Genomic DNA, 16,634 nt, shown 5'->3' on the forward strand with positions numbered 1-16,634 from the left:
CCTTTCTGTTGATCAATACAAAGTTGTTTCTTATCTATAAAAAAAAGACAGGTTCCGTATGCATAACGATCCTCAAAAGAATAATAGGCCGAAACCGATTTCTGAACTATCACCACCATATGACTTTCAAACCATAAAAATTGTGAAGGATGAAGCAGTAAACATCCTCAATCCAAATATATTCACTTTCCGCCCAAGTACAGAAGTACTTCCCTTCAATACGGCAACTGCCGACTTCCATTGAGCTTTGCTTCAGAACACCATTAAACACGTCCACCGGAGAGGATAATGGAAGGGGCTAAGGGAGGAAGAAGGAAGGGGAGAGGAAGGCGGAAAGGGAGGAGAGAGAAGAGAGAGCTACTTATTAAAGCTATAGTTGTTAAAATAAGAGACCCTTGAGCCAACGATCAGGACATCATAGGCTCCTAATTTAGCAACCCTGATTTCTATTGATGCCAGCAGAAAACTACAACGATTCTTTTTAACCTGGATAAACGCTTCCGTAGAGCTAAAAGGTTTAGAGTTTTAGCAGAGATATTTTCCAACCCTCTGCCATGTTTACCAGAGCTTGAAATGTGCATTTTTTCCAGTACATCAGTGGTAATCAAGGATTTTGATTCATCCTCCATACCCAGTCACCATGTCATTCCTACTATGCTTTTCAAAATGCCACATACAATTTTACGGAGAAGACCCCAATTTTCTTCCAGCAGCATGTTAGTTCCTTCTGTCTTAGCAACTTACCATCTTCAAATTAAGTAATCCTTTATGAACCATAAAAGGGTTAATTCTACATTTCTTCGAGAAGTATTTCTGTACAGCAAGGGAAATGTCTTTCCAATTGTCGTGAGCACAACTTCTATTGACAACCATCGACTTACCCCAACACATTTCCTGGAGTTCCCCAGCCTTTCTGACCCATTGGTGACTATTAGAAGTGTTGAGATACCCAATATATGAATTAAATTTACCCAACCCATCAGCTTAAGCTTTTGGGTTGAGTGGTGGTTTATTCATGCTTAACACGGTATCAGAGCAGGAAGTCCTATATTCGAACCCCTGTATTGTTGTTTCTTCCCTGTTTATAATGATTTCCACTTGTTGGACCTTGTGCAATTATCTAAGCCCACAAGTGAGGGGGAGTGTTGAGATACCCAATATATTAATTAAATTTACCCAACACATCAGCTTAAGTTTTTGGGTTGAGTGGTGGTTTATTTATCCTTAATAAGAAGTATGAGAATAAGTTTGGTACCTGAAGCCCTCCGAGTTCCGAAGAACTTCTTGCTCCCAACACCACCTCCTTAAAGACCGTAATCTTTTCAGTGGTCCATCATCTTCCTGGAGCCGAACTTTCTCAGAAGCCGATCCTTCAAACTCTCCGACTCCTTACCTCTACATTCCGTCCTAGGGTGAATGTTCTTCGCCAACTTCGTAGCCTGAGCTTCTGTTCTTACTGAGGTCTTCAACATAGACCAAAAAGCCTTCCACCCCATCTTCTCCCAGTCGACAAAAATTAGACATTCTTTCCACAACCCGTAGAAGGCCAGACCACCAACTTTAAGCACCGGGATTGATTTATTTTAAATTTTTGTATACGGCATTAACCAAGATCATCACAAATCTGATAATAAAACTGAGCATGAATCGGTACTTGATTGACCTTGGCCATATGGTTCTTGAACCAAAAAACTGAGATTGATGCAAAGGAACCAAGACTTTTCTTGCCACATCTTCTAACATGAACATACCATTGTCGGCCCAAATGCAGAAAAAGTTATCCTCTACGGCAACTACTAACTTCCATACTTCAGATAACAAAGAAATTTCCTTAAAGCAGTTAAGAAAATGCTAGAAACCTCAGTAGAGATTCACCGAACGAAGAACTAGGAAGAGAGGGAGAGAGATAGGAGAGAGATCAAGCATACTTACCTAGCCCTTATTAAGAATGTAAGTGCAATCAGTAAAAAAAAATAAAAAAATCCAAGGTTATTAATGAAATCTTGAATAGTATGTAATTGACATACAATAGGATTGCGTCCTAAAAATAATCAAAAGTGTCAAAAGAAAAAATAATTCTTCTTTGCTTATCTTTTAAAGTGTTGATAAAAGGGTATAAAGCTATATAAAATACTAAAAAATGAAAAAGAAACCATTGCTTATTAGGATAAGGAAACACTCAGCTATTAGACAAGGAAACCCTAATCTATTAAAACTCAAATGCAATAGAAAAATAAAAGAGAATATAATTTAACACCCCCTCGAGTTAGTGAATGAATATTCTTCATTCCCAGCTTGTTAACCAAATGCTCAAAGTTGTTGTTATTTAATCTTTTTGTAAGGATATCCGCTATTTGATTATTTGTTGGCACAAATGGAGTAAATATGAGGCCGTTTCCTAACTTCTCTTTTATGAAGTGTCTATCAACTTTAACGTGCTTGGTTCTATCATGTGGATTATGTGCGATACTGATGGCCAACTTATTATCACAGTATAGTTTTATAGGTTCTTTCCATAGAATCTTCAAATCTTATAAAATAATTTTTATCTAGAACAATTCACAAATGCCAATGTCATCACTCTAAATCTTGCAACTACATTTTGTTTTTTACTTCTCCATGTGACTAAGTTTCCACCTAAGAAAGTACAATAGCCAAAAGTTGATTTCCTATCGTCTATCGATTCTGCAAAATCTGCATCTGTATAAACTTCTAGATTGAGTTTCTCGCCTTTCTTAAACAATAATCCTCTCCCAATGGAATTCTTCAAATAGTGAAGTGTCTGGTACATTGCTTGAAGGTGAACTTCTTCTAGATTATGCATAAATTGACTTCCCACTCCTACAGCATATGCAATATCTGGTCTTGTATAAGAGAAAAATATTAATTTCCAACTTACCTCCGGTCAGTTTCCTTATTTACTAGAGGACTCTCTTCAGCTACACAAAATCTATGATTTTGATCAATCGGCATTCTCATTGGAATAGGCAACTTTTTGGTGATAGTATAACTATATTGCAATATCAAAGAGACGTTACAATATCAATAGCCTTCTGAGAGGGCTATATCTCTCCCAAGAACTATGCCAAGTTCCTCACATTAGACTATTCCCAAAAGATATCCTCCTTCTCTCCCTACTACCTCTATTTATAACCAACTCACCCCTACCTAATTACTATAGCGCCCATAACTAATATACTAATACTATCCCCAAACTATCTCTATTAGGACTCTCACATGGAGAAGCTTAACGGTTTTCAAGGGCGGAAGATTGACCTTAGTCCAATCAGTGCTGATGAGCCTCGTCCAATTTATTTTTCTCCCCCAAAGAGCTCCATGAGAACTATCAATGATATTGGTAAGCTAATTAGACACTTCATTCGAGGAGGTAGCAGTAGCTCTAATGGACCTCACCTAGTCTGGTAAAATAGGAACGGGTGTCTCTACTCATCCCTGGCCTTGGGGTGGGGTCCTTGAAGCAAAGAAATGTGGCCCTTCTCCTCAAATGTCAATGGAGATTTATGCAAAAAGAGTTCACCCTTTGGAGGAATTATGGTTAGTACTTATGGGCAGGATGCTAATACTTAGGTTACTTCCCGTTTGAGGAAGAAAGTAGGCAATAGCCTTTGGCCCCAAATTATGAAGGACAGATATTTTTTTGAGCTTTGTGAACTTCTCGATGGGAGATGGAAAGAAAATCCATTTTTGGGAAGACCCTTGGATTGATAGCAGACCTCTGGCTCAGGTTTTCCTCAATATTTTCTCTATATCTTCGTAGAAAAATAATTGCAGAATGTTGGAATTTGGCCAACATCACTTGGGATTTGGGGGTCAGAAGATGTCTTTTTGACAGGGAGATTGATAGCTGGGTGCTTTTAGTAGGCAAGCTCAATTATGCCACCCTTAGCAGCGGTACAGATACAATCCGCTGGGTTTTAGATGCTTTGTGTTCCTTTACTTCGAGGTCCACTTTCCTTAATCTCTCTGTGTTCTCTTAAAATGAAAGCTCCTCTGGTGGAGTATGCTTGGAACTTCAAAGTTCCTAAGAAGCTTTTCCTTTGGTGGTTGTTACTCCAGGGAAGCAATCACCGTAATTTCTTATTGTGTTTAAAAGGTATGCAAGATAGGTCTAAATAACCATTACACTAAATAACTAACTTGGAAAGATATGACATAAAAGGAGAAATAGAAACTACCCTATCAATCTCCTAGAAATCAGTAACTGATTACAAATAACCATAAAAGGAATAAACAATATCCTAAAGTACAATAATTTGACACTTTTGGTGTTTTTTTGTGGAAGGCTTTTTCTAATTATTCTTTTAAGATAATCCATTCAAACTGGGAGGTTTTCTTGCAAGGGTTGGGATGTAAATTGCAAAAATTGTATTGTTGAGCAGGATAGAGGTTTTTTTCCTTTATTCTTCCCCAAGGAAGTTGGTTGTATTACTTTTGTTCAGTATATCTTTTCATACATTAATGAGAAGTGTTTGTGTTTCCAAAAAAAAATATCATTCCCAAACAGCACCTAAAGCTCAACAAAATAAAGTTCTTACCAGCGGAAATAGTCACTTCTGATACCCAATGGTGCAGCAAGCAATATATCCGTAATCCAAGGGGACAAAGCTCTTATAGGTTTCCTCTCTTGTTGCAGAGGCATTTGAACAAATTCCTCATCATTGGAGTCACTTGTCGTAGCAAGGCTGCCACTATTGCTTCTTTCTGTTTCACTATTTTGTTGTTCCGTCTTGTATATTGGACGATTGTAATGAGTTAGGATCCGCAATATCTCCCCACATGCAAGGGCCCATTGTTCAGAATAATCGTTCTGAAGGGGAAAAAAGAGTATTTATTCTGCATCTTCACAACATTCATAAACTATAGAATAGATATCTGAAAATACAGCTGTCTAAAGATACAACGCAAGATGCAAAGTGAATAAAATAATTTTAGTGTCTAACTAAAATTTTATATATGAAAGAAGTCCAAAATACTTCCGATCAGAAATTGTACCTCTGTGCCTGGGCAAAATAAGGATATAAAAGAGGCAAATGGAGGGCCGTTTCTGTTATATTCCAGGGTACCATCAATTATACAAGAAATAATTGGAAGCATAATAGCATGCCCATGCTCAGGATGATGAAGAACAAACACAGCTGGAAATAGATACAATAGACATCGATTACTCATTAAGAGACAAGAACATCGTTGAAGATTAAATTGTCATATATTAAAGTGTCAATACCTAAAACATCATCAAAGAGGCGCTTTTCCTTTGATTGGAAACGGCTGCGAATAAGCTGCAAATTTGATAATTATGAGTATCCAAGTATCAGCTACTAAAGCCAAAAATTAAATGTCTCAAGGATCTCAAATATCTTCTTTGCTACCATAAAAGTGAAACAGTTTCCTCAATCAGTCAAATGATGGAATTAATTTGAGTAATATCTCTTTCTAATTTTAGAAGAAAAAAAATTCCACTCAAAAACACATGGCATACCTCAGCAATGTCCTCTGAAAATCGTTCTGATGTAAACTGACCCAAGTACTCAACATATGCAGAACACTGAGCCTGTAAATGGAGAAAAAATTATATAAAAATAAATAAATAAAAAAAGTGCACAAAGAAACAAAGAGATGCATTATAAATTTATATCTGATGAAAATGACAAGAAAATTCAGTATTTCAAAGAATACAAGAAAATAGAAACAAAAACAAAAGCCAATGAAGTGTATAATTAGTGCAAGATTTGCATATTCTTTGTTGTCTGTTTCAAGTCCTAACTTGCATTAGCTATAATTAGGATTTAGGCTAAATTATACAAAATACTCGGTTTCAACTTGCCCTTAATGTTATGTTACAAAGATATTGGCAGATTGCTAAAGTTTACAACTTCTCATTGATTAATGAAAAGGAACAAAATGTTCAAAGAATACAATCTCCCAAAAGGGAGAGAAAAGAAATAGGGAACACTAAAAAAGAAAAGGGAAATACAAACCCAAATGAACAAGAAAGATAAAAACAACAATGAGGAGCAAAAACCAGTCAGGGACCACCACGGGAGAAACGGAAGACCATAAAAAAAAACAAATTTCTTGAAACACCAAAGGACATCAAAAAATAGAGAGATTCGACATAAGAGAAACTACACCAACTTTAGAATTGTAGAAACTAAGGTGTGAGAGAACCAGATAAAGATTATTCTCATTACTGAAATCTATATACATATACAAATTACAAGGTTGACCCAATCCTAGAGGAGGAAGGTAAAGGATAAATTATTACATATTATTACAAGAATATAAAATATACTAATATATATACTCTAATACTCCCCCTCAAGTTGGTGCATATATGTTAATCATGCCCAACTTATTAGAGAGATAACCTATCCATGCTCTAGTCAATGCTTTAGTGAAGATTTCTCCTAACTGCTCTTCAGTCTTCACATATCCTATAGCCACCAATTTTTGCTGTATTTTTTCACATACATAATGACAATCAACTTCGATGTGTTTGGTTCGTTCATGAAATACTGGATTAGATGCAATATAGAGAGCTACTTGATTATCACACCAAAGTTCATTGGAGTGGTGATGTCAAATCCCAATTCAGTCAGAAGCTGATATATCCATACTAATTCACACACCGACTATGTCATGGCTCGATATTTTGATTCAACACCTGAACGTGACACCATATTTTGTTTCTTACTTTTCCAAGAAACTAAATTACCTCCAACAAATACACAATATCCTGAGGTTGATCTCCTATCTTTCTTAGAATCTGCCCAATCAGCATCTGAAAAACATTCAATATTAAGATGACCATGATCTTTATATTACAAATCACGTCCAGGAGCACCTTTCAAATAACATAGAATATGTTCCAATGCAGCCCAATGATCAGTCGTAAGAGAACTCATAATACTGACTGGATAAGCTATGTTAGGCCTAGTAACTGTAAGGTAATTCAACTTCCTTTCTAACCTCCTATACTTCTCAGGATCTTTCAACCACTCCCCTTCCTTTGTAAGTTGTAAATTAGGCATCATTGGAGTACTACGTGGCTTAGCAGCAATTATCCTGTTTCAGTTAACAAGTCAAGTACATACTTTCTTTGTGACAAAAGGATCCCCTTCTTGCTCCTTATTACCTCAATTCCTATGAAGTATTTCAAATTCCTAAATCTTTAGTATGAAATTGACTATGAAGAAAAAACTTGAGTGATAGGATGTCTGATGTATCATTGCCAGTAATCACAATATCATCAACATATACAACTAATAAGATAACACCAAACTCAAATCGTTTATAAAAAACAAAATGATCTGACTTACTCTTCTTCATTCCAAAATTCTCAATCACCTGACTGAATTTTTCAAACCATGCTCGCGGACTTTGTTTCAACCTATCTAAGGATTTACGGCGACATACCTTTCCATTCTCCCCTTGAGCAACAAAATCTGGTGGTTGCTCTATATACACTTCTTCTTGAAGATCACCATGGAGGAATGCATTTCTAATATCAAGTTGATGCAAGGGTCAATGGTGAATGGATGCTAAGGAAATGAATAACCTGACAGAAGCCAATTTAACAACCGGAGAAAAAGTATCAGAATAATTAATTCCCAAAGTCGGTGCATATCCTTTAGCAACAAGGCGAGCTTTCAAACGGACAATTGATCCATCAGGATGAACTTGAACAGCAAACACCCATTTACAACCGATAGATTCCTGCGGGAAGAGATACTAAATTCCAAGTACCATTGTCATCTAAGGCAGACATCTCCTCCAACATAGCAGCCCGCCAATCAGGATGAGACAAAGCTTCATGAACAGTTTTAGGAACAGATACAAACTCAAGGAATGCAATAAACGAACAAATAGGTGAGGACAAATAGTTATATGAAACAAAAGAAGAAACAGGATAAGTACACTTACACTTACCTTTCCGAAGAGCAATAGGAAGATCATCACTCGTTCCTAGATCCACAGACAAAGAAGCTGTTGGTATAGGGCATGAGAACGTAGGAGGTTGCCGTCGAGAATAAACTTGAGTAATAGGTGGGAGAGAAGGATCAGGCACAGAGGTAGATGTATCGCTAGAGAGCACGTCAGTAGAAGTAGAGACAATGGAATAGACAAGAAAGTCATCATCTTCCTGTGACTACTCCTCCTGACTGGTACTCAAGGACAATGAAAAATGAGTATCTTCAAAGAACGTAACATTAGGAGAGACAAGATATCTATTGAGATCAGGACAATAACATCGATACCCTTTTTGAACACGAGAGTAACCAATGAAAATGTATTTCAATGACTTAGGGTCTAATTTGGTGAGCTGGGGGCGAACATCCCGAACGAAACAAGTGCAACCAAATATTTTAGGTTTAATAGGAAATAAAGGTTGCGTAGGACACAGAGTACAATAAGGTATTTCACCCTTAAGAACTGATGAAGGCATGCGATTAATCAAGAAGCAAGCCGTCGAAACAGCATCAGCCCAAAAGTATTTTGAAACATGCATTTGAAACATTTAAGGCCCTTGCTATTTCCAGGAAATGTCTATTTTTTCTTTCTACAACTCTATTTTGAGACGGAGTATCAAAACACGAGGATTAATGAAGAATACCATGTTCACTTAAGTAGGAGCCAAGAGCACCAGAAAAATATTTTTTAGCATTATCACTCCGTAGAACTTTAAGAGAGCCACCAAATTAAGTTCGAATTTCAACATGGAAGTTACAAAAATGAGAAAGTAACTCAGAACGATGTTTCAACAAATATAACCAAGTTACACGAGAGAAATTATAGACAAAAGTAACACAATACCGAAATCCATTTTTGGACTCAATAGGACAAGGACCCCGAACATCATAATGGACTAATTCAAAAAAAGCATTAGCTCATGTTGACTTTAGAATAGGAACTGAGACGATGAAACTTAGCAAATTGACATGACTCACAGTTTAAAGAATGCAAACTATGAAATTGAGGACGGAGTCTCTTTAACACGGAGAAAGATGGATGACCCAAACGACAATGTTCTTCGAAAGGAGTTGGCACTCGAGTGCAAACAGTGGCTGTAGGTATTTGTGTATCAAACATGTAGAGACCATCGGATTCACGCCCTTTACCAATAGTCTTCTTCGTTGTAAGATCCTAAAATAAGCAATAACCAGGAAAGAATAAGACAAAACAATTGAGATCACGAGTAAGTGCATAGATCAAATTAAATAAAAATTGTGAAAAATTTAAAACAGAGGTCAATGAAAGAGTTTTAGAGAGATGAACTGTGTCAGAGCCAAGAACAGGAGAAATTGTGTCATCTGTTATGGTAACATCAGGCAAAAATGTAGATGGTGAAAAGGTAGCAAATAAATTGGGGTTACCTGACATATGATTTGTAGAACCAGAGTCAGTGACCCATTTTGACGCGGAGGAAATAAGACATTTATTGGTATTACCTCAATCAGCGATGACAGTAATTGGATTAGAGGATGATGCCATCAATGACTCTTGATACTGTTGGAATTTAGCAAACTCTTCCGCAGAAATCGTTACTATCTAGGAAACACGGACACACATTTTTGGGCGAAGTATCTGTGCCGGACACGTGTCCGACACGGATACGCCCGAACACGTGCCGGACATGTATCAGACACGCATTTTGGCGTGTCTGATTTATTTTTATTTTTTTTAAATCGGACACGGTTTTGTGGGTTTTCTGAGCCCAAATAAGAAGGCCCAATGCCCATTAGTAATTAAAAAAAACAAATAAATGATAGATAAACTAATATCCACCCACGAAAATGAAACACACCACCCACTCCACGAAGCCGACGCCGCTCGCCCTTGCCGCTGCCACTGACGCCGACGCCTGCTTGCCCTTGCCGCTGCCGACGACGCAACCCTGCCCTCTGTTTTTCTTTTTTGCTTCTTAGGTAAACTCTAATAACCTAACTTTTTTATTTTTCAACCCTCTATTTTTCTTTCATTTTCATATACTAAAAACAATTCTCATTTTTTAAACTGCTTTTTGAATTTTGACCATTTTATTTCACTAAATTTAAACTTTATTTTTCTTAGTACCTGCGTTTTGTTTCTGTCCCTTTCTTTTTTTTTTTTTTACAAGGACTTGGTCTCTGTAAAAAAATATTAAAAAACTTTTACAAGGACTTTTTAAATATTTTTTGTGTTAAATTTACATATATCCTAAAAAGAATTAAAAAAAAAACGTATCCCTACGTGTCCGTGTCCTAATTTTTTAGGAATTGACGTATCGCCGTGTCCTATCGTGTCCGTGTCCGTGTCCCGTATCCGTGTCCGTGCTTCTTAGGTTACCATTGATTCTTCTCAGTCATAACTTCAACAATATGGACACAAACAAAGCACTTCAACAAACTAAACCAAATGTGGAAGAGGAAAGGGAATCAAACCAAACCAATTGAACCGAAACAAACGAACTGGACCAGAACCGGTATAAATCAGATCGAACCGAACTTGAACCGAACCGCACCGACCCAATCAATGGTTGCAGAATTGCAACCCTAGCAAAATAGAGGCTGCGAGGAAGACACCACGACAACAAATCCACAACGCACGGCAACTAATGGCTGACGGCGGCGGCTAACGGTGAGGCGCGGTGGCGGACGGCTAAGCGCGGCGGCTGACGATGAAACGCGGTGAAAGACGACAACGGACAGCGATGGGCGGTGACGAATACCCACTACGGCGAATACCCACGAACCACGAATTTGAGAATGAGTTCGACGGCGGCAGCGGCAGAGACGGGCGGCGGTGACAGCAGCAGCGGTGGGCGACGACAACGGCAACGGCGGGCGATGGCAGTGGCGAGCAACGGCGGCAATGGTAGGTAGGGTGTTTCAACAAAACCCTAATAGGCACAAACTCTAATGGGCACAAAACCCTAATGGGCACAAAATTCTAAGATTAAAAAAAAATTTAGAGGAAACCTAGGGCTCTGATACCATGTAGAAACTAAGGTTTAAGAGAACCAAATAAAGATTATTCTCATTACTGAAGTCTATATATATAGACAAATATACAAGGTTGATCTAATCTAGAAGAGGAAGGTAAAGGACAAATTAAAACATATTATTACAAGAATATAAAATATACTAATATATATGCTCTAACAAGAATCTTCAAAATCTTCCAGAAAACTGCATCGCTTTTCAACACGAAAGTTAGAACTATGTCATCCTTTGAAACAATCGGAGGAGAAGGCATAAGAATACCTTGAAAAAGAAGACCAAATGGACTCTTCAAAGACCAAATGGAGTTTCTATCCTTGAACAATTTTGTTCCTTTTCATTTATCAATGAAAAGTTCGTATTTTGTTCAAAAAAATATAAGCTCCTCTAAAATGAGGGGAACTTATATAAGCAACTCTTCGAGATCCAACATTATTCCAGTAAGACCGAGAACCACCATAAAGGATGAAAAGCCAAGGAATAAGAAGAGGCCCTTCCATAGAAACTCCTTCAAACCAAGATCAACACCGAGAAGCACTGTTAAAAAACCAAAGGACGATAAAGATACTCCTTGAGAGCTTAAAAAAGCTTCAAAAATCAGCCAAACTACGGAGAAAAAGCTCTAGCTTCTAGGCTCAGAAAGGTTTCCCCAGACACCATCTCTCCATTTCAATCAGGTTACCCCAAGTACAAAACCCTAAACCTCTTGGACTACTCGGAAGGTCTGATTCAGGTGGAAGAGAATTTTAATACCGGTAAAATAGCGTACAGCAAAAAGGTGACCATTGAACAATATAAGTTGCAGCTAAGCCAATTTGAGAGAGCCTGCCTCTCTCCCCTACAAAAACTCACAAAATTCCACACTCCTCACGCTTGCATCCTACCTAATATATATGTGCTTTCAGATGTTATATTTCCACATTTTACTGCTCCTCCCTTAAACTTTCATTATTGGAAGCCTATCAGGCATCAATTACATAATCCAGAGGACCATTTCATAAAGTATTTCATTATTATCGTTGCAGTCATATTCCTCTACTTTTCATGAAAATAGCATCTTATTGCTATTCTGCTCTTAGTTCTTCTGTGCCCAAATCAAGCAGAGAAGTACAGAAGTTGTTGGAAGCATGCGGCAGACACACACAAATGAAAATTAACGAGAAATATTTGAGGATAAACAAAATACTTGCATTTGAAAAAGTTCAAGAATACAAACTCCCATAAGAGTGAGAGAAAAAAGAAAATATGAAAGCAAAATATAGGCTCGACAATGAGCAATACAATCAAAATAAGAGTGATATCAAAAGCCAACAATAGCATCAAGCTAACTTCAAGCAAAAAAATCCACCAAGATGTGATGACACAAAAGAGAAGTTTTAGGGGTCTTTAACTTGCTTTGAATTCGTCATAAAACATAAACTTAGTTTGTTACTCCTCCCAAACCGACCCAATACATACATATATGTCATCATCTAAGGAACCTCAAAACACTAAAAACATGTATATCTTTTTTCCTTTTTTAACAGTAAACAAACTTTTCATTGATAATATGAAAAGGAAGAAAGACTAAAAACATTTATATCTAATTAAGAAGCATTCATGCATAATGTATGATGTACATAAATTAAACGTATTTAATTTCAAACAGAAGTTTGCAAATATGTATTCCCTGAGCATGTAATATTTTATTTTGACAAAGCAGGTAGAATGTTTGTTTACTGTTCCAATCCCATTTGTCACCTTTAAGGCATGTTCTAATTCTATGATCTATTCAAGACATCTCAATGTGATAAAGGATTAAATCACATCATAAAACATTATCGTGCCAAAATACCGATAGGCAGAAAAGATTTTAGGAACCAATAAAGACATTAATGAACAAGAAGTCGGCAGCTTTCTGAAGGATGATAAAAACAACTTCAGGCTCACTAACGAGTTATAAGAACAGACTATTTAACTTTCAGTATAAGAAAAAACAATGTAAGATTACGAGGGAAAGTACCATCCTTAAATTAAAAAATGATTCAGATATAAATCATGAAAGTTCCTGTACCTTTCGTTGCTGATCATCATCTGGGGGAGGCCAGAACAAGGACGATAATTGAAGTCGATCGATCCATCTCTCACTTGAAGTTGCCATCTAATTTCTATAACTTGCCCTTCAAGCTACCTCTCTTCAATTGCCAACAAACCAACGAGATAAGTACACAAACTCCATTCTCATCAGCTACCAGTCCAGAATCAAAATGTCATAATTCAACATCCCAAGATCACAAGCAATTTCGACCAGCGATAAATTGCAAAAATGACTTAATGAGATGTATTACAAAATCCAAAGTCAAACGGCAGGTCCCTTCAATCAAGATTTTCCAAGCCCAAGTTTCTGAGAGAAATACCCAAGTTCAAGATCCTGCATATGCTGTCCCAATTGCCAGAAACAGAATAAAACCAGTCTTCTGCAAGATGAAATGCAATGGTAAAATTAAAATAATAAAAACCCAGAAAACAACGAATCTAAAATGAAGAAACAAAACAACTTAGACCAAATCACAAACAATTCCCACATGAGCAACTAACCCTTTCGTTTCCTAATCAAACTACGACAAAACATTCACCATAATGGAATCAGAAGCAAGCATCAAGAAGAACAAAACAAGAAAGAAAACGAAACAACGGCTTTCTCTAAAATGCAATTTTGCATCACCAAGAAAAATTGACAAACAGTAACTCTCTCTCTCTCCACCAAAAATTACTTTTGCAGAACACAGGAAGAATATACCTTCTAGAGAGAGAAAAAGAGGAAGAGAGAGAGAATCTTTACCTTGGCTGTGAGCTTAGAGAGAGGGAGAGGAGATCTTTACAAGGGCTGTGAGCTCGAGATTACTGCATACGTGGCACTGATATTTTTGTCTTCCCTCTTGCCTGATTGATGCACATGCACATACATATCCATGGATACATCATACATCATCACATGAATATGAAAGTACGAAAATAGCCTCGGCCAATGCGAATATTACAATGAGGTTAAATTACAAAAATACCCTGAAGTTTACAAAATACTTTTATCTTTTTAGAAGTTTTAATATTACTACCAACTTTTGATCAGCATTTCAAAAATACTTTAACTAAATCAGAAAATAAAGGGGATGTGGTAGAAAGTATTGTTGTGAGAAGCAAACTCTATTGAAGGGAGAAAGAATATTTCAAGACAAAATCAAGTTTAGAAGCAGATAAAATGTGAAATAAGATTTTATGTTAATGTCACATCATTTTATATTCTGTCATGTCAACTTTTCATTCAAAATATTAACAAAGTAAACTCTGTTTGATGGAGGAAAAATATTTCAGGACAAAATCAAGTCTAAAAAGAGATAAAATGTGAGATAAGTTTTTACGTTAATGTTGCATCATTTTAGATTCTTTCACGTCAACTTTTCTTTCAAAATATTAATGAAGTAAACTCTATTTGATGGAGGAAAAATATTTCAGGACGAAATCTAGTTTAGAAGTAGATAAAAGGGATAGTTGCAAACATGTCAAAAACATTTAGCAAAATAGCAACCACATTTAGTTTTTTCAATGCACTTTTAAAATTAAAAAAAACGTTGGTCCAATTTTAAAATGATAACTGTACCCAAATTATATATCTGTAATATAGTTGTAATATATCTGTAATATATTTGTAATATATCTGACTACTAATATATGTATGTGATATACATTTGATATACTACTAATACGAGTGTCTGAAATACTTGCAATACGTATGTGATATACTACTGACACGAATGTTTGTATAATGTGTATGTGATATACATCTAATACACTACTGCTGATATGAATATCTGATATACTACTGATATGATATACGGTTTATATCAGTGAAAATTTTTGCTATATTTAAAAGTTTAAAAAACGAGTGACATATTTTGAAATATGTTTGCTCAAAAAATATTTGCATTTCTAAAATAGACAGATAGCATTGAAGCTTTTGGAAATAGAAGTGTTTTTCAGACGGGATTTTTTTTTCTTTTTTCCTATTGTAATTTAGCCTAACAATTACGAAGAAAGCTTAGTGCCTAAAAAAAAATTCTAGTTCTAATCTAAAGCAGAGACAAACCGACCATGACGAGATATTTGGAGCGGAGCCAGGATATGGTGTGACGCGGGTGTAGTGTTTTCATGTTTCTAGGCCGTTGATTTACTTAATTGAGAGATTCAGTATGATCCAAGGGACGAGAATTTTGTTTATTGACGTGTTGGGTTCTACATTAGCGTTCCCTTAAATTTTCGTTGATTTATTAGTGCTTTTACACATTTTTTTAAATTTTATTTAACTATTAGTAGATGCATCGTTTGACCCACTAATTTTATATTTATTTTTTTAATGTTTTACGATAGCAAAAGTTTTATTTTTCTAATAAATAACCCATCCCATGTTAGTTCATTCAATACAGCTAAATATATAGTTAATTAAGTGTACATAAAATTATTAGTTTTATTAGAAAGTACTTCACATTTTATAACAAACTATTTTGATGTATAGTTATATACTAGTAAAAGAGTGTTTTGAAGTGCTTTTAGAATTAGTATCTTGAATAAAATTAGATTAAAATTATATTTGAAAATACTTTTGACACGACTAAAAGTACTTATCTGGTGTGAATTAAGGAACGTTCATTGTCATGCCTCAAGTTCTCGTAATAAGATCACAAGCCAAGAACCTTCAACAAGCTTTATTTTCTCATTGTGCAACACTTAGTAAACTCGATTAGGAATGGTCAAAAAAGATATGGAGCTTTTCTACTCAACATTTTTTCAAGTAAAGCTCAAGGGAGGAGTTGCAGTAAATGATCCTCAGAGTCAAAACGTGTGAAGTTGAAGTGAAGTTTTTAACTCAAATCCTATTTACATACTAGGAATCAGAATGAAAATCAATCAGAATCAAATCAATCGGAATGGAAATGTTATTCCTTTGATGCTGTTTACCAGAGAAATTTTATGGAGTCGGAATCTAAAACTGTCTGGAATCGGAATCAGAATCAGATATATGAGAATTACTAATATACCCGTGTCTTTTTTCTAGATAATCATAAATGCATTGTGTTGCTAATTTTTTTAATAACTATACTAATTTTTTTTATTACTATATTATTGATAGTAAATATTTTTTTACCAAAATAATTTATTTAATATTAATATTAATAAATAATAAAGCATTAAAATAAAATTACATCCACTGAGATACTATTTGATTAGAACCGTTATCATTTAATATAAAATATTATTAAATTTTATTATAATAATGTTTAATAATAATGTTATTAAATTTTATTATTATAATAATTAAATAATAATGAATTATATTTTTAAAATCTAATATTAATTAATAACAACAAAATTAACTTAAAAATTAAATATAAATTAAATATTTTATAATAATATCATCAACAAATAAAAGATATAAATTTCTAATAAAAGAAAAATTATTAGTAATATAAATGATAAAGAAATAAAACAAAGTATAAAATAATTAAATAAAAAATTATAGGTTTCATTAATCATTTGAGAGAAATAGTAAAGGTAGAAAAGTAATTGAAATAAATGTGTGGAACCACAAAATAAAGAATG

General features: G+C 35.3%; 1 protein-coding gene across 7 annotated transcripts in view; it reads right to left on the reverse strand.

Annotated features, from left to right (window-relative positions):
- LOC111013518 (protein GIGANTEA) overlaps nucleotides 1-13,916 on the reverse strand; it is a 45,013-nt gene extending 31,097 nt beyond the window's left edge. For 5 of the 7 annotated variants that reach the window (XM_022287976.2, XM_088119525.1, XM_088119523.1 and 2 more), the window contains exons 1-6: nucleotides 13,780-13,830; nucleotides 13,054-13,456; nucleotides 5,501-5,572; nucleotides 5,246-5,300; nucleotides 5,014-5,156; nucleotides 4,557-4,828 (exon numbers count right to left, since the gene is read on the reverse strand). In XM_022287976.2, coding sequence (XP_022143668.1) covers nucleotides 4,557-4,828; nucleotides 5,014-5,156; nucleotides 5,246-5,300; nucleotides 5,501-5,572; nucleotides 13,054-13,140 — 629 coding nt within the window. In that variant the 5' untranslated portion in view covers nucleotides 13,141-13,456; nucleotides 13,780-13,830. Of the gene's footprint in view, nucleotides 1-4,556; nucleotides 4,829-5,013; nucleotides 5,157-5,245; nucleotides 5,301-5,500; nucleotides 5,573-13,053; nucleotides 13,457-13,577; nucleotides 13,736-13,779 lie in introns of those variants that run through there. The other 2 variants (XM_022287977.2, XM_022287975.2) reach the window with 2 other exon arrangements.
- Nucleotides 13,917-16,634: the final 2,718 nt, after the last annotated feature.

Source organism: Momordica charantia, assembly GCF_013281855.1.
Source record: "Momordica charantia cultivar OHB3-1 chromosome 11 unlocalized genomic scaffold, Mcharantia_2.0 BLBB01000011.1, whole genome shotgun sequence".
In the NCBI taxonomy this organism is placed as follows: Eukaryota; Viridiplantae; Streptophyta; class Magnoliopsida; order Cucurbitales; family Cucurbitaceae; genus Momordica; species Momordica charantia.